The 15,324-nt window shown below is 37.5% G+C and overlaps 1 protein-coding gene across 1 annotated transcript; it reads left to right on the top strand.

Annotated features, from left to right (window-relative positions):
• The first annotated feature begins 7,690 nt into the window (after positions 1 to 7,690).
• On the top strand, positions 7,691 to 14,374 carry LOC107812874 (uncharacterized). The gene is made up of 9 exons (XM_075235414.1): positions 7,691 to 7,711; positions 7,798 to 7,946; positions 8,271 to 8,346; positions 8,434 to 8,517; positions 8,621 to 8,692; positions 8,788 to 8,955; positions 11,861 to 11,956; positions 12,638 to 12,760; positions 13,942 to 14,374. Exons 1-9 carry the CDS (start codon positions 7,691 to 7,693, stop codon positions 14,023 to 14,025), a joined length of 873 nt encoding a protein of 290 aa, XP_075091515.1. The 3' UTR covers positions 14,026 to 14,374.
• Positions 14,375 to 15,324: the final 950 nt, after the last annotated feature.

Genomic DNA, 15,324 nt, shown 5'->3' with positions numbered 1-15,324 from the left:
ATTGTGCTGGAAATTGTAATTGAAATTGTGATTGTGGTCGATGTTCCTAATGGATAGCCTAGCCGATCGGGTCGTGATCGGACTCCGTGCTGAGAGTACGGTGGTACTGGTATTGTGAATAATGGTATTGTGGACAATGGTATATCGATACTAAAAATCTCCCGATGTGAGATATGGAAATTAATTGAAATACTGTCTTGATCCTAAATTGCGGTTTGATGTTGATTAAAGCTTCCATTAACATTTTGATAATCTTATTTGTATTATTTGTCATTCTATTGCGAGAGTGTTTAGTTATACATACTAGTGTTATTCGACAGTACTAACGTCCCTTTTGCCAGGGGCGCCGCATCTTTAAATGGATGCAGGTGGTTCCACAACAGGAGATATTGATCAGTGATAGCAACACACCTTCTTCCCAGCTGACTTGGTGAGCCTCACTTCATCCCGGGGTCATGAATCTTTTGTACTTTCTATATTCTATTTGAGGTATAGCCGGGACCTTGTTGTCGGCATTATCAATGTACTCTTATTTATCTATAGAGGCTCTGTAGACATAGTGTGGGTTGTGTATTGGTGCTGAAAAAGTCAAATATGTTATGTTGGGGTTATATTACTTGTCCATTTGAGACTTTAAAAATGATGAAACTATTGGTAATGAATTGATATTGTAGACATGAACACCTTTTTGTCTAATTAATGAAAATACGTATTATCTCCATTCATGGATGAGTATGGGTAGAAGTAAATCTAACATGCTTGCTCGGTCAGGTTCACTAGGTTGAGCAATGATCGCGCTCCTCGGTTTTGGGGCGTGACATTCAAGTTCAGGGGGAGCATCTTTCGCATCCTCATCTCCTTGAGGGTCTCCATCATTGAAAGATATGTGGTAACACAAAGAAAAATCCTCCAATTTCTCGCCAACCTTCATTAGAGATGAAACATATCGCCCGACTTCTACAGTGACGTGATATGAAGAGCCCACGCTCTCTTAATCTTCATCACATTTATTGGTGTAGACCATAGTATATGGATTTACGTTCATTACCTCATCACACGAAACCACGACTTTCATCTGTCGCCTCATTCAAGAAGGAACCAGACTTTGGAAATCCTTAGAAATCTTTTGTATTTTGGGTGAAGCGGGTGTTCTTGTATTTTGATAATTTCTCTGGAACTTGTTCCCCTTTTTAATGGACCCAATCTCTCGAATACGGAAGTCCTCACAGTTGGTTTTCCAAGTTGATCAAAGACTGAAGGTCTGTTAGAAGCGACAGATTCATCTTCAACAATGATATAATTATTGCTTGCCCTTCTTATGGAGATGCGAACTGGTGATGGTTGCTTATACCCCAGACCTTTACGTAGTTGCATTGTAGCAGCTTCTGGCGAGAGCTTCCCTAATTGTGATGGCTCATTGGGATTATATCCAACTTTTACAAATAGCCTATAAGTATTAGGATCAAAAACTTCATCTGTACGCTTAATAGGGAGTGCCACATTCTGCGAATGATTTTGGGCCATAAACCTTGCAAGCAGCGTAGAGGGAAACTTTACTGCCTCAATTTGTTTGATCGGAAGAGTTAACTCCCTTAGAATATTGGTTTGGAGTTTGGCTGATTCTCCCTCATCTTTCTTCTTTTTAGGGACATAGCGGAACGCATGAGATACTTTCTTGCCATAAGACACAATGTTCTCTCCATGATATTTATTTGAGTTAGGGTATACCTCCTTAACATCAGCCTTGGTTTTGTCGGTAACCACCTCAGCTCTCTTAATGGAAGATTCTTCATTCTTGTCATTCATGGCATCATCAGCTTTTAGCTCCTTCACAATGCAGTTCTTCAAGTAGAACTTTGCATCGTCTTAGTGTGACTCAGCCTCGGTGAATGGCTCGTCATCAGCAACTATCTTCTTCTCGACTTCACCCTCGTAGCATTTCAAACATTGATGGTAGTTAGATGGAATCACTTTATTCTCATGTATCCAAGGCCTTCCACGCAAGAAGTTGTATGAAGTATTTGCATTGATCATATGCAACCATGCAATTGATTGCATATCTTCAATGGTGATTCACAACTTGATCTCACTTATGGCTCTTTTACCCCTTGGTTGAATCCTTGAATCATCACACGACTTTCCGAGAGTTCGTTTATGGGAATACCAAGTTCTTTCATAATGCGAATTGGCAAGATATTCACTGAGTATCCTCCATCAACCAAAATTTTATTTACCCTTTCATCGCGCATATAGCCAACCAGGTACAACGGGTGGTTATGAGGAGTGTCACCTAGTAGAAGATCGTCATTTGTGAACGTAACTTTTTCCTCACAAGTATTAACTTCTTGAGGAATGGACTCGATGAGATTTTCTGAAGATGGTGCCGATGGTAGGTCATCACTCTTTTCTTCCCCTTTGTCAGCATGGAAACAAGAGGCATCAATACCATCATGGGAAATCTTCATGTGGAACCAACTTGATAAGAACTCCTCCAATATCACTGGAAGTCGTTGCTTTTGAGGGTGGTGCACCTCCACTTTCGCTTTCTTCAAATGCTTAACTGGGTTCCGTCTCCTTGGTTTTTTCACCATCATTTTTCTTATTGGTTGTTCTATTGATTCTTTTCGTGGGCTCCTTTTGTGGCGCCTACGCGAGTCACCAACGTCCAACCTTCATCATCATCATGCTGATCTACTTCGACTTTATTATTCTCCAGTAATTCTTCATCTTTGATTTATTTTAAACTGCATATCTCATCTAGACTGAATGAGCCAAAGGTGATAGAGACTTGGTTTCCACTTTCCTTCTCATCTTCAAGAACGATCTTCTTTTCACAGGCCAATCCATAACTTTGTCCTTAAAGAAAAAGAATTTCTCAAGAGGAAGACTCACAAGTCGATGATACCATCATGGGAAATCTTTATGTGGAACCAACTTGGTAAGAACTCCTTCAATGTCACTGGAAGTCGTGGCTTTTGAGGGTGGTGCACCTCCACTTTCGCTTTCTTCAAATGCTTGACTGGGTTCCGTTTCCTTGGTTTTTTCACCATCATTTTCCTTGTTGGTTGTTCTATTGATTCTTTTCGTGGGCTCCTTTTGTGGCGCCTACGACGAGTCACCAACGTAACCTTCATCATCATCATGCTGATCTACTTCGACTTTGTTATTCTCCAGTAATTCTTCATCTCTGATTTCTTTTAAACTGCACAGCTCATCTAGACTGAATGAGCCAAAGGTGAGAGAGACTTGGTTTGCACTTGCCTTCTCATCTTCAAGCACGATCTTCTTTTCACGAGCCAAGTCCATAACTTTATCCTTAAAGAAAAAGAACTTCTCAAGAGGATGACTCACAAGTCGATGATATTTGCAGTAATTTGGGTCATCAATTTTCCCAGCTTCATTTGGACGCTTCATCTCCGGAAGCTCAATGAGCTTTAATTCGAGAAGCTCTTTAAAAATTGCAGGCACATCAGAATCAAAAAATGGATACTTCTTCTCTTACATTTCTTTTAGAGTCAACTTTCCATTTGTCTTATCTTGAAACGAAGTGGATTTCATACTCTGCTTCTTGCTCACCTTCGTCGTGAACTTCACAGGTGATGTGTTGACATTCATAACTTTTTTGTTTTCAGAATTAGGTACGAACTTGATCCATTTCCTGACTTCTGACTTGTCGTTCCCTTTGCGAGGTTCATAGATGTGCAGCCTTTCATTTCCAGCGGAGGCCATGCTCAACTCCATGTCATGGGCACGAGTCGCAAGTTCTTCAAATGTGCTAGACTTGATACCTTGTAAAATGTAGTGTAGTCTCCAATGAATGCATTGGATGCACATCTCTATGCCATAAGCTTCACTAAGCCTGTATTTGCAGTGGAGGCTTGAATTCCTCCAACGGTTGATAAAGTCGATAACTGGTTCACACTTCCATTGACGAGTATTTGTAAGCTCCACCATGTTCACAGTGCGCCTTGTGCTATTAAAGCGATTGAGGAACTCTTGCTCTAGTTGATCCCAGCTATCAATAGATCCTGCCTCGAGGTCTGTATACCAATCAAAAGCATTTCTTTTTAGCGAGCGGACAAACTGCTTGATGAGGTAATCTCTATAAGTCCCGGCATTGTTGCATGTCTCAATGAACTATGCCACGTGTTGCTTTGGATTGCCTTTTCCATCAAACTGTTGAAATTTTGGAAGTTGATAGCCACCAGACATCTTCAACATATCGATCCTCGCAGTTTACGACTTTGCGTATATAAGAGAGGACTTGGTAGAAACTTCATACTTGTTTTTAATAGTTCCTTCAATGAACTCCTTCAGTTGATTGATTGGAATCATCCCTTCAGATAAGACATGGATAGCCTTAGCGGATGCTACTTGTCTTGGGGGAGATTTACTCTTTGGAACCTCTGGGAGCTTACCAGGTGCATGGGTGAATTCTTTTTTCATCAAGATTCCCACCCTGTCTGTTAGCTTGTCAATTCTATCATCTTGATTTTGCATGTACTTGGTCAAGCCAGCGATTGCTTCCGTCAAGTTTGCCAACTGCTCTTCCATAGATGAAGCGTTCGTCACCATTGCTTGCATGATTGTTGTGGATGATGGGGAGTATCATGGATTATCACATAGATTGATCCTTGATTGGCTCACGTTCTGCGGTGTAAGTGGAGAGGATCCATTACTCGAAGCATCATCATCTTCCTTCACAACATAGTTCTTGGATCCGGAGAGGTCAAGTAGAGCAAGAGTTTTCTTAATATTTTCAGCAACATCGCTTCCTCCTTCGGGTGCGTTTGTGGAAGATCTTGCTCCTTTTGAGGATGAAGATCCGAAAACAGGGGTTAATGCGGACGACACTTAGAGTTCTTGTTGTCCTAAAGAGATTACCTTGCTCATTGTAGTTGGTCCAAAGCTTCCAAAGGTAACATTGACGATGCTTTCTACATCAGCGTAGAACCTCGAATTAGCAGCCTTGGTGGAAGTTGATCTGAGGTTGATTTTCTTTGAAGCCATTTCGATGTTCTTAAACTTTGGTGATTGAAAAATTGAGATGAGAGTTAGAGATTGTCCCACTAGATATGCAAGAATTTGTAGACAATAAATTGCATCGAGAAAATAAAATCAAGACAAAAAAATATTGCAATAATCGTACTATTTTATTTCAAACAATATGAGTGTACAATCTCTATGAATCCTCTTATTCTACTTTTTAACAGTAAATAAAAGAGTTTTTGAGCTTAATCTTGAATTTTATTTTATTTTAATTCAAGGGCTTGAGGCCTAATCTTGATCTTGACGTATTTTTTAATCCAAGGGTTGTAGTTTGTTCTTGAATCTTCGTCTTGATTTTTTAATCCTTAGAACACTTGAATGCTTATAGCTTTTAGAGAAATCTGCAGCGTTTGATCCACGAGCTCTCCCTTGCTTCTTGTTATAACTTGTGGTGTCCTTTTGAATTATGAAAATCCCTATTTATAGTTGTGGGAGGGAAGAGTTATGATAAGAACAAACTCTTTCGGACCAATCAAATTGAAGTATGACATGACCGCATTTGATTGGCCAAAACATGTCACTTGCACACGTGGCACGGTTTTATTGACTTTTTGATTTGGCATGCCCTGCCATTTTGACACGTGGCACGATCCTATTGGATCTTTTGTTTGACTTGGCGTGTCACGTCATTTGACACGTGGGACCAAACTGGGCCTCTAGGAATATGACATATTTGGCCTAATGAAGTGGGCTTATCATTTGTAGCCCGGTCAATATTTATTAGATTTAAGTAATTAATCCAATTATATTAGCCCAAAATACTTATTTGGACTAGTATATTTAAAATATAATCCAAATTATTTATTGAATTTGAATCCAATAAATTTTACATGGCTACAACATACAAAACCGTTATAATAAAATTTATCAATAGTTGTTTTCTTCATCATTAGTTAGATTATTAGAATACTTGTAGCTCTTTTTTCTTCTATTTTTGTGTCGTATGTCTGTAACTCTATCGATAAACACACTACTTAAAAAGAATCAACATTTATTCAGTTGTATAATTCTAACAATAGAGTAGTTACAAAAAAAGAGTTTTTATCTTCTCTTTTCATTTTACTTTACCTTTTTTAGTGAATTTTTCCAAAAGTCGCTAAATATAGTCATAATAAATACCATTATCAAAATTATATATGATTAATAATCACAATTTCAATTTTTAATATGTGTATAATAATTAAATAGTATAGAGATCATAAGTCTTTAATTATGAATAATATTTACATATAAATATAATCACTAGTCAATATTATTTAAAATGTATTATAATGAAATGAAAGACCTTTATATAGTAAGGAAAGGATAGGGAACTCATGTAACAATATTTGTTTTCTCTTTAAATGAACTGTTGACATGTCTTTCCCAAGGGAGGACTTTACCTCAAGAACTTTGTTATTTAAATTCTACAAAAAAGGTATGTGACGCTTTAACTTGGAATTATTTTTGGGATGTCTTTTCACTTTTTTGTTTTTTTTGTTTATACATATGCTTTTAAATTATTTTCTGTGAATGTCCCACAGTATATATTTATTTGTAAATATTGTTTTTTTATTTTTTCTGTATTTACTGCAAATTCACTAGTAATCCAGTAATACAAATAATGACTATCATAACCAAAATGAAATCTCATTGGGAAAATCAAAGGACGGCCATTGTCCATTTGGCTATTTTTGTTGGAAAACTATCAAAGCACCATACGACACGTCGTTTTAAACGACCGCCAGCCTCAAGTCAAACGTGTCTGCTCAGCATCTTGCCTTTCTTGAACATTCTTCTACGCGTCTGCTTACAACATCACCATCTTCTGCAACTTCTCATTTTCTCCAAATTATTATTATTATTCTCTTTTTCGTTTACTCTCTTCATTTTTTCTTCTATAGGAGTTGTGGGCTGATATAAAAATTCATATTAATTTCTTCTCTTCTCCCCTGCCCAGTGCCTGCTGACTTGTTTTGGCATACTGGGTCACTCAAATTATAACAATTGATTCAGCTTCTTCAAGTTTCTTGAAGTTTTAATCACTTTGTTTGGGTCAAAGGAGATTTTTTTTTCAATCCTTGACTCTGCGACAATGGTTCAGATAAAAGAATTGTATCCTTTAGCGATGAAATTTTAGCATTTTTTATGGTCGCATGTTTAAAATTATGCTATGCTTAGATGATATATTGCATATTGATATTGACATTGAATGATGATAAAGGGATAATCTTTATTATGAGCTTCAGTTTATTGCTTTTTTAGTTAGTGTTTAAAGAATTGTTCTTTTAGTCTAAAGGATATTGGACACTATTTTTGTACTCTTTTCGGTCCAATTTGTTTGGTGCTCTTTCTTTTTTATACATGTCAAAAAGATTGGTATATATTTTAATTTTAGAAACTACTATTTAATCTTTACATTTAAATTTGGGAACCCCACTAGATGGTGGACTAAGAGCCCGTTTGGTTTAGCCGAATAAAAGTAGTAGTTTTTAAGGCTGAAAAACACTTTTTAAAGTGCTGGAGCTGATTATAGGAATAAGCAGTTACATGATTGGATTGAAGTGTTAAAATTTAGCTGTTTTGTGATTTTCCATTTTATTGGTGTTTCCTTGACCAATAACTTCTTTTGTTACTGGGGATTTTCTGAAGTCGAATAGTGATGCCCTTGTCATTGGAAGAGGTATGCTAAAGTGAAAAACTTTGAGAAATAAACTGAATGCTTATTTGAGTGTTTGATGGATAGTTAATTTAGTATTTGCATTGCAGTATCAGATAGCTCAAATGTACATGGTCATGAAAATGCAACAACAGAGCACTACAGGTGATGAAGGGGTAGAGGTTTTACAAAACAAACCATTCAGTGATGATGAATTTGGAGAGGGCCAATACACTTCAAAAGTTTACCACTTGCAGAGGTAACTTGAGTTCATAACTTATTTAATGAATTTTATTTGAAAGTTGCTCTATTTTGTCTCCAATTGATTGAATAAGCAGTGTGCCATTAATCAATACAAGTAATTAGCTTTATGATGAATATTTATGAGTCAAAGGAGTGAAGTACCTTGCACACAATTGATCTGGCTTAAGAAACCAGTTAACTAGTAGTCGTGTGAGGATAATTAAATTGATTCAACTGTTATTTAGGTAATCGCTAGTCTGTAGCTGTAGAAGTTCCTGTGGTGCCATATAAAGACTGCTTTTTGAGTACCTTTTTAAAAAAAAAAAGTTAAAACTTATAGTCTGAGACTCGATTCGCCTCGTCATTGCAGCAAAGCACCATCTTGGTTGACTACATTTGCACCAACTGATGCCCTTGTGATGCAAGAGGAAGCTTGGAATGCATACCCTAAATGTAGATCAGGTTTATATTCTTACTTGCAATTTAATGTTCTTCTTGGTTAGCATCCAAGCCTTTCTTCTGCTTTTGTACTAACCTATTTACTGGTTTCTGTCGGAAATGTATCACCATTCGATGCAGTTGTTAAGGTAACTACTGTTGTGACATCTGCAGTCCCTAACTCCCTATACATTGTGGAACTCTCTGATACAATTTGGAGTATTAAAATTGTTGATTGATTTCTTTATGCAGTCCCCATATTTTTCGAGATTCTTTATGAGCATTGACACAATCCACAAAGCTGACAATGGATGTTCTGAAAATGTAAGTTCCGTGTACTTGATTGTAGAGCTACCGTGAGAGTTGTGCTATCTTTCTCGTGGGTATCATGGAATTGACTTGAGATAATAATGTAATAGGTGCATGGCCTGAACAAGGAACAACTGGCAGCTAGGCAGGTGGAAGTTATTGATATTGCATCGGCAGCCACTGATTATTGGAGTTACATAGTGGGACGAAGCGATGCCGATTTATCTAATTTTCGATCAGCAAGAAGCGGTCGTGGCCCACTCTTGGAAGGCTGGCAGGTTTGTGTGTCCCTTTTTACAGTAGAAGTGCATGATAAACCCCCATCCCCTCCTTTTAGAAGGTTTTTTAGGTGGCTTGGAAACAGATTAGAGGCCTTGGATTTCTTATGCTAACTCTTTTGGCTTTCATACTTGTGCTTATTTATTTATTATTGCATCGAGTCAGATAGAGCATATATTTTTGAAGCTATGAGTCTAACACTACATAGTTCAAAAAATATGAATGCCACCTTAAAACCCGTAACTGGTCCAACGGCATGAACAACTAGGTATAGAATTCTGATTCTAGCCTTCGCTTCTTTAATTGCTTTAGATTTGTTTTCCCATAAAGGACAAGGGAAGCACTTTGGTATGGAGGCGAAGGCCATTGCTAACAGTTACTTTGTAATTAAGATATTTCATGTTGGTTGATCCTCTTTAACTGAGGAAGAGTGTAATACAATGAACTTGAATTCAGAACTGCTATTAGCTAGAAAGACTAGTTATACCTCCTATATAATATATAAATATATATATATATATATAGATGCAAACCGGTTTGGTTTTGCTTTTTGTAACCGGCACAAATGCTATGTTTTATGGTTAATGAGTTGATGATAGAAGACTCCAGCAACACCATCAAATTTTGATTGTGAAGCTATTTTACTTTGGTCCTTTTAAGATTTAAGAGGCCATTGTGGTATCCAAAGGAGTAGCCTAGTCAAGAATCTGGAATCTGGAATCTGGAATCTGGATGGGGAGAGACCAGAGATCTGAATCTCAATAGAGGGAAAACGTTAGGTGGTTTCTTTCCATCTCAAAGTTATTATACTTGTATAGGTGGGACAAATACGACATATCTTTAAAAAAGGGAGTAAGGGGTCCTTGTGGGACAATTAGAGTTCAGTCGAAGAAAATGTGAGGAAATGATAGAAGGAATGGTTATTATAAGCTCTAGAAAATCTAATTGCAGCGATTATTTATGAACTTAGATGAGTATCTTTTTCCCTTCATCTCAAGCGTCGTTTAGTTCGTAAGTGAAGTAATACTGAGTTTTGCCTAGGATCAGGTTAGGTAACTCGTATCTTTTTTTTTTGGTTGGATTAAGGGGATTAAATCTTGGGATGAAGTTTTGTTTTCAAAATCAGAATAAGTTGATAATCTAATGAAGTCTTATGACCGAATGGCCTAGGCTGGGCTGTGAGGGTTAGCTGCAAGGGGGAATTTGGAATGATATGGTACTACAAACAACCCACCCCCCACCCCCTTTTTCCTCTCATTTCCACAAACCAAATGACCCCAAAAGGTATGAAAGATTACATAGATAAGCAATGACCACAATGATCATAACTAGGATAAAACTATTATTGTTGGGGTAAAAGTTTGTGGTTATGCTTTCTTCTTTTTATTTAGGGGGAGAAATCAAGAAAGTTTTACTTCACTTCGGTTCTTCTCTATTTGATTTTGTCATCCAGCTTAAAATTTTCACGCGCCACATCCAAGGGGAGGTGTCGTGGTGCATGCTATTTGCAGATGATATTGTATTGATTGACGAGACGCGAGACGGTGTCAACGGGCAATTAGAGGTATAGAGGCAGACCCTGGAATCTAAAGATTTCAAGTTGAGTAGGACCAAGACAGAATACTTGGAGTGTAAGTTCAGTGGTGAGACTCAAGGAGGGGAAGGGGAGGTGATGCTGGACTCGCAGGTCATCCCTAGGAGAGGAAGTTTTAAGTACCTTGGATCTATTATTTAGGGGGATGGGGGGATTGATGAAGATGTCACACATCGTATTGGGGCGGGATGGATGAAATGGAGACTCGTTTCCGGTGTTTTGTGTGACAACAAGGTGCCACCGAAACTTAAGGGTAAGTTCTACAGAGTAGTGGTCAGACCAGCGATGTTGTATGGGGTTGAGTGTTGGCCAGTCAAGATCGCTCATGTCCAGAAGATGAAGGTAGTAGAGATGAGGATGTTGCGATGGATGTGTGGGCACACCGGGTTAGATATGATCAGAAATGAGGTTATTCGCGACAAGGTAGGTGTTGCCCCTATTGAGGACAAGATGCGGGAAGCGCGGCTTAGGTGGTTTGGTCATGTGAGGAGGAGGTGCACAGACGCTCCTGTGAAGAGGTGTGAGAGGTTGACAGTGGGGGGCATACGGAGAGGTAGAGGTAGAGGTAGGCCAAAGAAGAGGTGGAGAGAGGTGATTAGGCAAGACATGACGCAACTTCAGCTGACCGAGGACATATGACCCTTGATAGGAAGGTTTGGAGGTCGAGGATTAGGGTAGTAGAGTAGGTAGTCTAGAGTGTTCATAACAGTAGTATTAGCACGCAGTCTCGCTTTCTGTTGGTAGTAGGTTTTTATGACTAACCTTTGTTTTCTTTCATTGTTGATCACTTTACTATCTTGTTTATTCTGCTTTTATATGGTTTTGGGTACTGTCCTTTCTTGTCTATATTTTCATTAATGTAGTGCTTATGCTTTCCTGAGTCGAAGGTATATTGGAAACAACCTCTCTATCCTCACAAGGTAGGGGTAAGGTCTGCGTACACACTACCCTTCCCAGACCCCACAGTGGGGGATAATACTGGGTATGTTGTTGTTGTTATATACAGCTAGCTAGCAAGAGTGTTGTTTTCTGCTTCATAAGATACATGATACCAATGCAAATATTTACAAGGATGTCCTAAAATTTCTGCTAATTCTCTTACCTTTAAATCCTTTTGGTCCAGCTGAGATTAAACGCCTTATTGTGAAGCTGGTGCCTACTGTATAATCTGTGATACACTTTTAAGGCCTCTTATATGTCGCGATGGATTAACATGTGCCGCATTCAGTTGCAAAATAATCACTACAGTGAAGTGCAACTTCCACTCTTTGATGAGTCCTTTTAACTCTTCTGTTTCTTGGTATTGGCAGGACCACTGTAATCCTGTTATGACAGCTTACAAGCTGGTGATTATAGATGCTCCATATTGGGGCTTTGGGAGCAGATTGGAACAAGCTTTGATGGCGGTATAAATTTCGGATATTTCATTAAATTTTTTAGTTGTGGAATTGTTGCTTTATATTTGTTTGCTTGAAAATGATTCGAGGGTATCAATACTTCTTTCAAAACTTGAACATCAAAATATTCATAAAATATGCAACACGTCCCACTAATATTGACTGATATAATGAGCCGGTAAAAGGAAAACCATGTCATGGCATATATCAGTTAAAGGAGGATACCTATGTTCTCTGAAACACCTGACTGCAATAGCAAGTGGTTTATCTAGTGACATTGCCAAAGCTTGTTTCCTCTACAAAACTGATGTAATTGATTTCTAAGTACTGAGTTTTGTTTTGATGAGGTAGATTGAGGGAGGTTAAAGAATGTGTTGACATCTAGGAGCAGTGTGCTTAGTTTCCAAACTCTAATTATTTCTAGTGCATTTGATGGTTGTTTAGTGAAGAACACTCAAGTTGTTGGCCCAGCCCTTGTATAAATGATCACTCAATTGAACAAGCGCGGAGAACAATTAATTGTTCTAGTGAGTCTGTTCTGTAAATAATTGGGTTTTTTTTCCAAAACTTTTAAAGATGATGCTCAAGCTCCAGTGGTTATAATCTATATCACCATGAACTCACTGGGAATTAAATATGATATTGCTCTTTTTCCTCTTTCTGATTTCCCTTTGGCATCTTTATTCTTAGGGTGAAAGGGCTCTCTTCCTGGAAAGTCATCGTAATTGCTTTACCTGGATTGACGAATGGTTTGAGTTGAAAGTGGAGGTGTTGCGCGAGTTAGAGAAACAAAGTGATTATTCATTGAATATGGTAAAGCAGTTCGATACATACTCTCCTTTTTTGGGCTTATATGATCACCTCACTTCCAAACTTATTGTGACTTGATAAATAATTTGGATCTCTGAAATGCTTAAGTTTCTTGACTTCTTTGGATATACCTTTTCGTATGCTCTCTTATCTGCTGCTTCCTCAAGCTGCCGCAGGATCGTTATTTCTTTGCATAATTTCTCTTCCACGTTTTCAATTTGTTTTAATATCCTTTTCCCTTTAGTTTACAACCATGACATGATAAATCCCATCAGCAGCCTTCTATTTAGGTTAGAGTAACTAGTTTTTCTTTTATATTATAGTATCATTATATCCAATGAGTGCGGGGATGATATTCCTTTCATTTTATTTGATGCCAAGTTTGGTTCAAAAAATGGGTGCGGGTTAAACCGTTATTTAATGTTTATTTGGGTTCGTGCTTCACATTTCCTTTTATTTTTGTTGTGGGTGGGTGGGGGGGGTTGTAATCCCGCTTGGCCTTCAGTATAACCTTAAAATACTCGTTTTAAGATCATCTCTTCCCGAGAACGTCACAGTAGTGGGAAAAGTATAATAATCATTGAAGTTGTGAGATCGTGACAAATGAGATAAGGAACTGAGAAAGATAGTGAGAAGTTTTATTTTCATGCTTATAACTCCTTCGCTCAAACAACACTGCCATATAAAATGAAACTAACTGAAGCACCAAGGAGGTGCAATGTCATATAAGCTATGCACAAATAGTCTAAAGCTCTGTCGAAGAGCTGAAAATATTTATTACCTGATATGTGTATTTACTAGTTCATATTTTGCCCAAAAAGACAAGAAGATAGCAGACAAAATATTCTAGCTGAAGCCTTGAAGGTTCACTTCCTTCAAAGAAGCAGTTCGGTAGAACAGTTTAGCATGCAGAGCTCAACTTATTTAAGCAAAATTATAAATCATAAAAGTATCTAAATTAACACATTGATTTTTTAAACTTTTGGTGAAAGAGAAATGTAAGATTGGTTCTTGCACAATGACTTGGAATTTTCTTTCTATAACACCTCTGTAGGACCTGGTTGTCAATTAAGAGTTTTGTTGTATTGATTAGAAAACCTGCACTTTTCAAGCTAAACATGAATTTCATGTGTATGTGTTGCATTCAGGTTGATGTTTTATGACTGATAACATTTTGTTGGCAGAAACTTGGCCGGCCCTGTTCAGCTGAGAGGAGCTGGATGACACAAGAGGAGTCCGCACTTGAAGGCGAAAAGTCTGTTGCATGATTGTGCAATTCACAGCTGCTATTGGTTTTGTTTTTATATTTCATATCCATGTTATGTGTTGTGGATAAAAATATCATTGGCGTCCCTTAGGCTTTACAATGTAGTTTCTGGTGACTGATAGGTCTGCTGTCCGCGACTACTTGGTAAGGCAGGGACAAATGCTAAAATTAGGCATAACCAGTAAAGTTTTAGTTTCTGATGTTTTCATTCTTTAGGGGGTAAGATTAGGTAATAATGTAGTTATGTCGAACCGGAGACATTTTAGTGAATACAGTTTAGCTTCTTGATCTTAAAAACTGTAAAGTGTATATTATATAGTTCAAAAGAATTAATTGAATTTTGGTGAACATTTCTTGGAGTCATTTGCTATGCTTTACATGCTTTTAGTTCTATATGGTTCTAAAGGTGAAAGGGATCTTTGTTTTCTCTATGGTTTTCATACCATATTTTCTTATTTTAAGTGCAGAAATTTATAGGATCTTTCCTTTATGTATAGTGTTCATTTCTCTCCAGAAATCATTTGGTTTTAAGTCCAAAATTTTATGCCATTTTTCAAGAATCACATTCATTTTTAATTCTTTTCACTTTTGGTAAACTGAGACTGCATTGGTGTAGTGGAAAGCTGATGTGATATTCTACGAAGTGTCCGAGGGTTTTTCAGTCAACTATGCTCTGCGCTCTGCTAAATAGTATTTTGCATGCAGACTTATATTGTTTCGGAGAAGAGATTTTTTCTTTTCTATGCAGAAAGCTTATTATCAAAATTATTCCAGTTTTGGAATTTATCCGACCTAAACATGTTTTAGTTACAAAAACTATATATTCGTTTAAAATAGACTCTTTTTTCGGTAGATTGCCTTATTTAGACGTGCGATTTTCGGATAGCTTATATTTCAGTTAGAAATTTTAGATGCAATCATCGCACCATAATCAAGGCAACATATCTGTAGAATCCTTCTATTACACAGATTTCCTCTGGTTTTCCATATACAAGGCAACAAACTAAAAAAAAAAAAAAAGCTTCAGAAGAACACAATTGCAAACAATTAGCTTCATTCTAAAGTTTTCATACGATTGCGTAATTATTTTCTCTACAATTGAATTGAATTTGGCGATATAATGTCAAAATTGGCGATATGCTTCATCTCAATGGACAGTGGGATAACTTTGGGGAGACACATAGATTTTGAAGTTGACGGAATTGTAGTGAATGGAGATTCAAATTATAGTCAATTGAATGCCGCAATTGCAGAGCATCTAATGATCGATACCTCTGTAAAAATCATCGAGATCGAATAC

This window comes from Nicotiana tabacum, chromosome 17 (genome assembly GCF_000715075.1).
Source record: "Nicotiana tabacum cultivar K326 chromosome 17, ASM71507v2, whole genome shotgun sequence".
Taxonomy (NCBI): Eukaryota; Viridiplantae; Streptophyta; class Magnoliopsida; order Solanales; family Solanaceae; genus Nicotiana; species Nicotiana tabacum.
The sequence above is the reverse complement of the archived record's forward strand: the minus strand, read 5'-3'. Positions and strand labels throughout refer to the sequence as shown.

What these genes read in the sequence shown, in the direction of transcription:
- LOC107812874 (XM_075235414.1), top strand. Translation starts at nt 7,691, where the DNA reads ATGCCCTTGTCATTGGAAGAG. An exon ending in TTGCACCAACTGATGCCCTT is followed by an intron (nt 8,347 to 8,433) that starts GTGATGCAAGAG and finishes CTTCTTGGTTAG; the next exon opens with CATCCAAGCCTTTCTTCTGC. An exon ending in CATTCGATGCAGTTGTTAAG is followed by an intron (nt 8,518 to 8,620) that starts GTAACTACTGTT and finishes TTCTTTATGCAG; the next exon opens with TCCCCATATTTTTCGAGATT.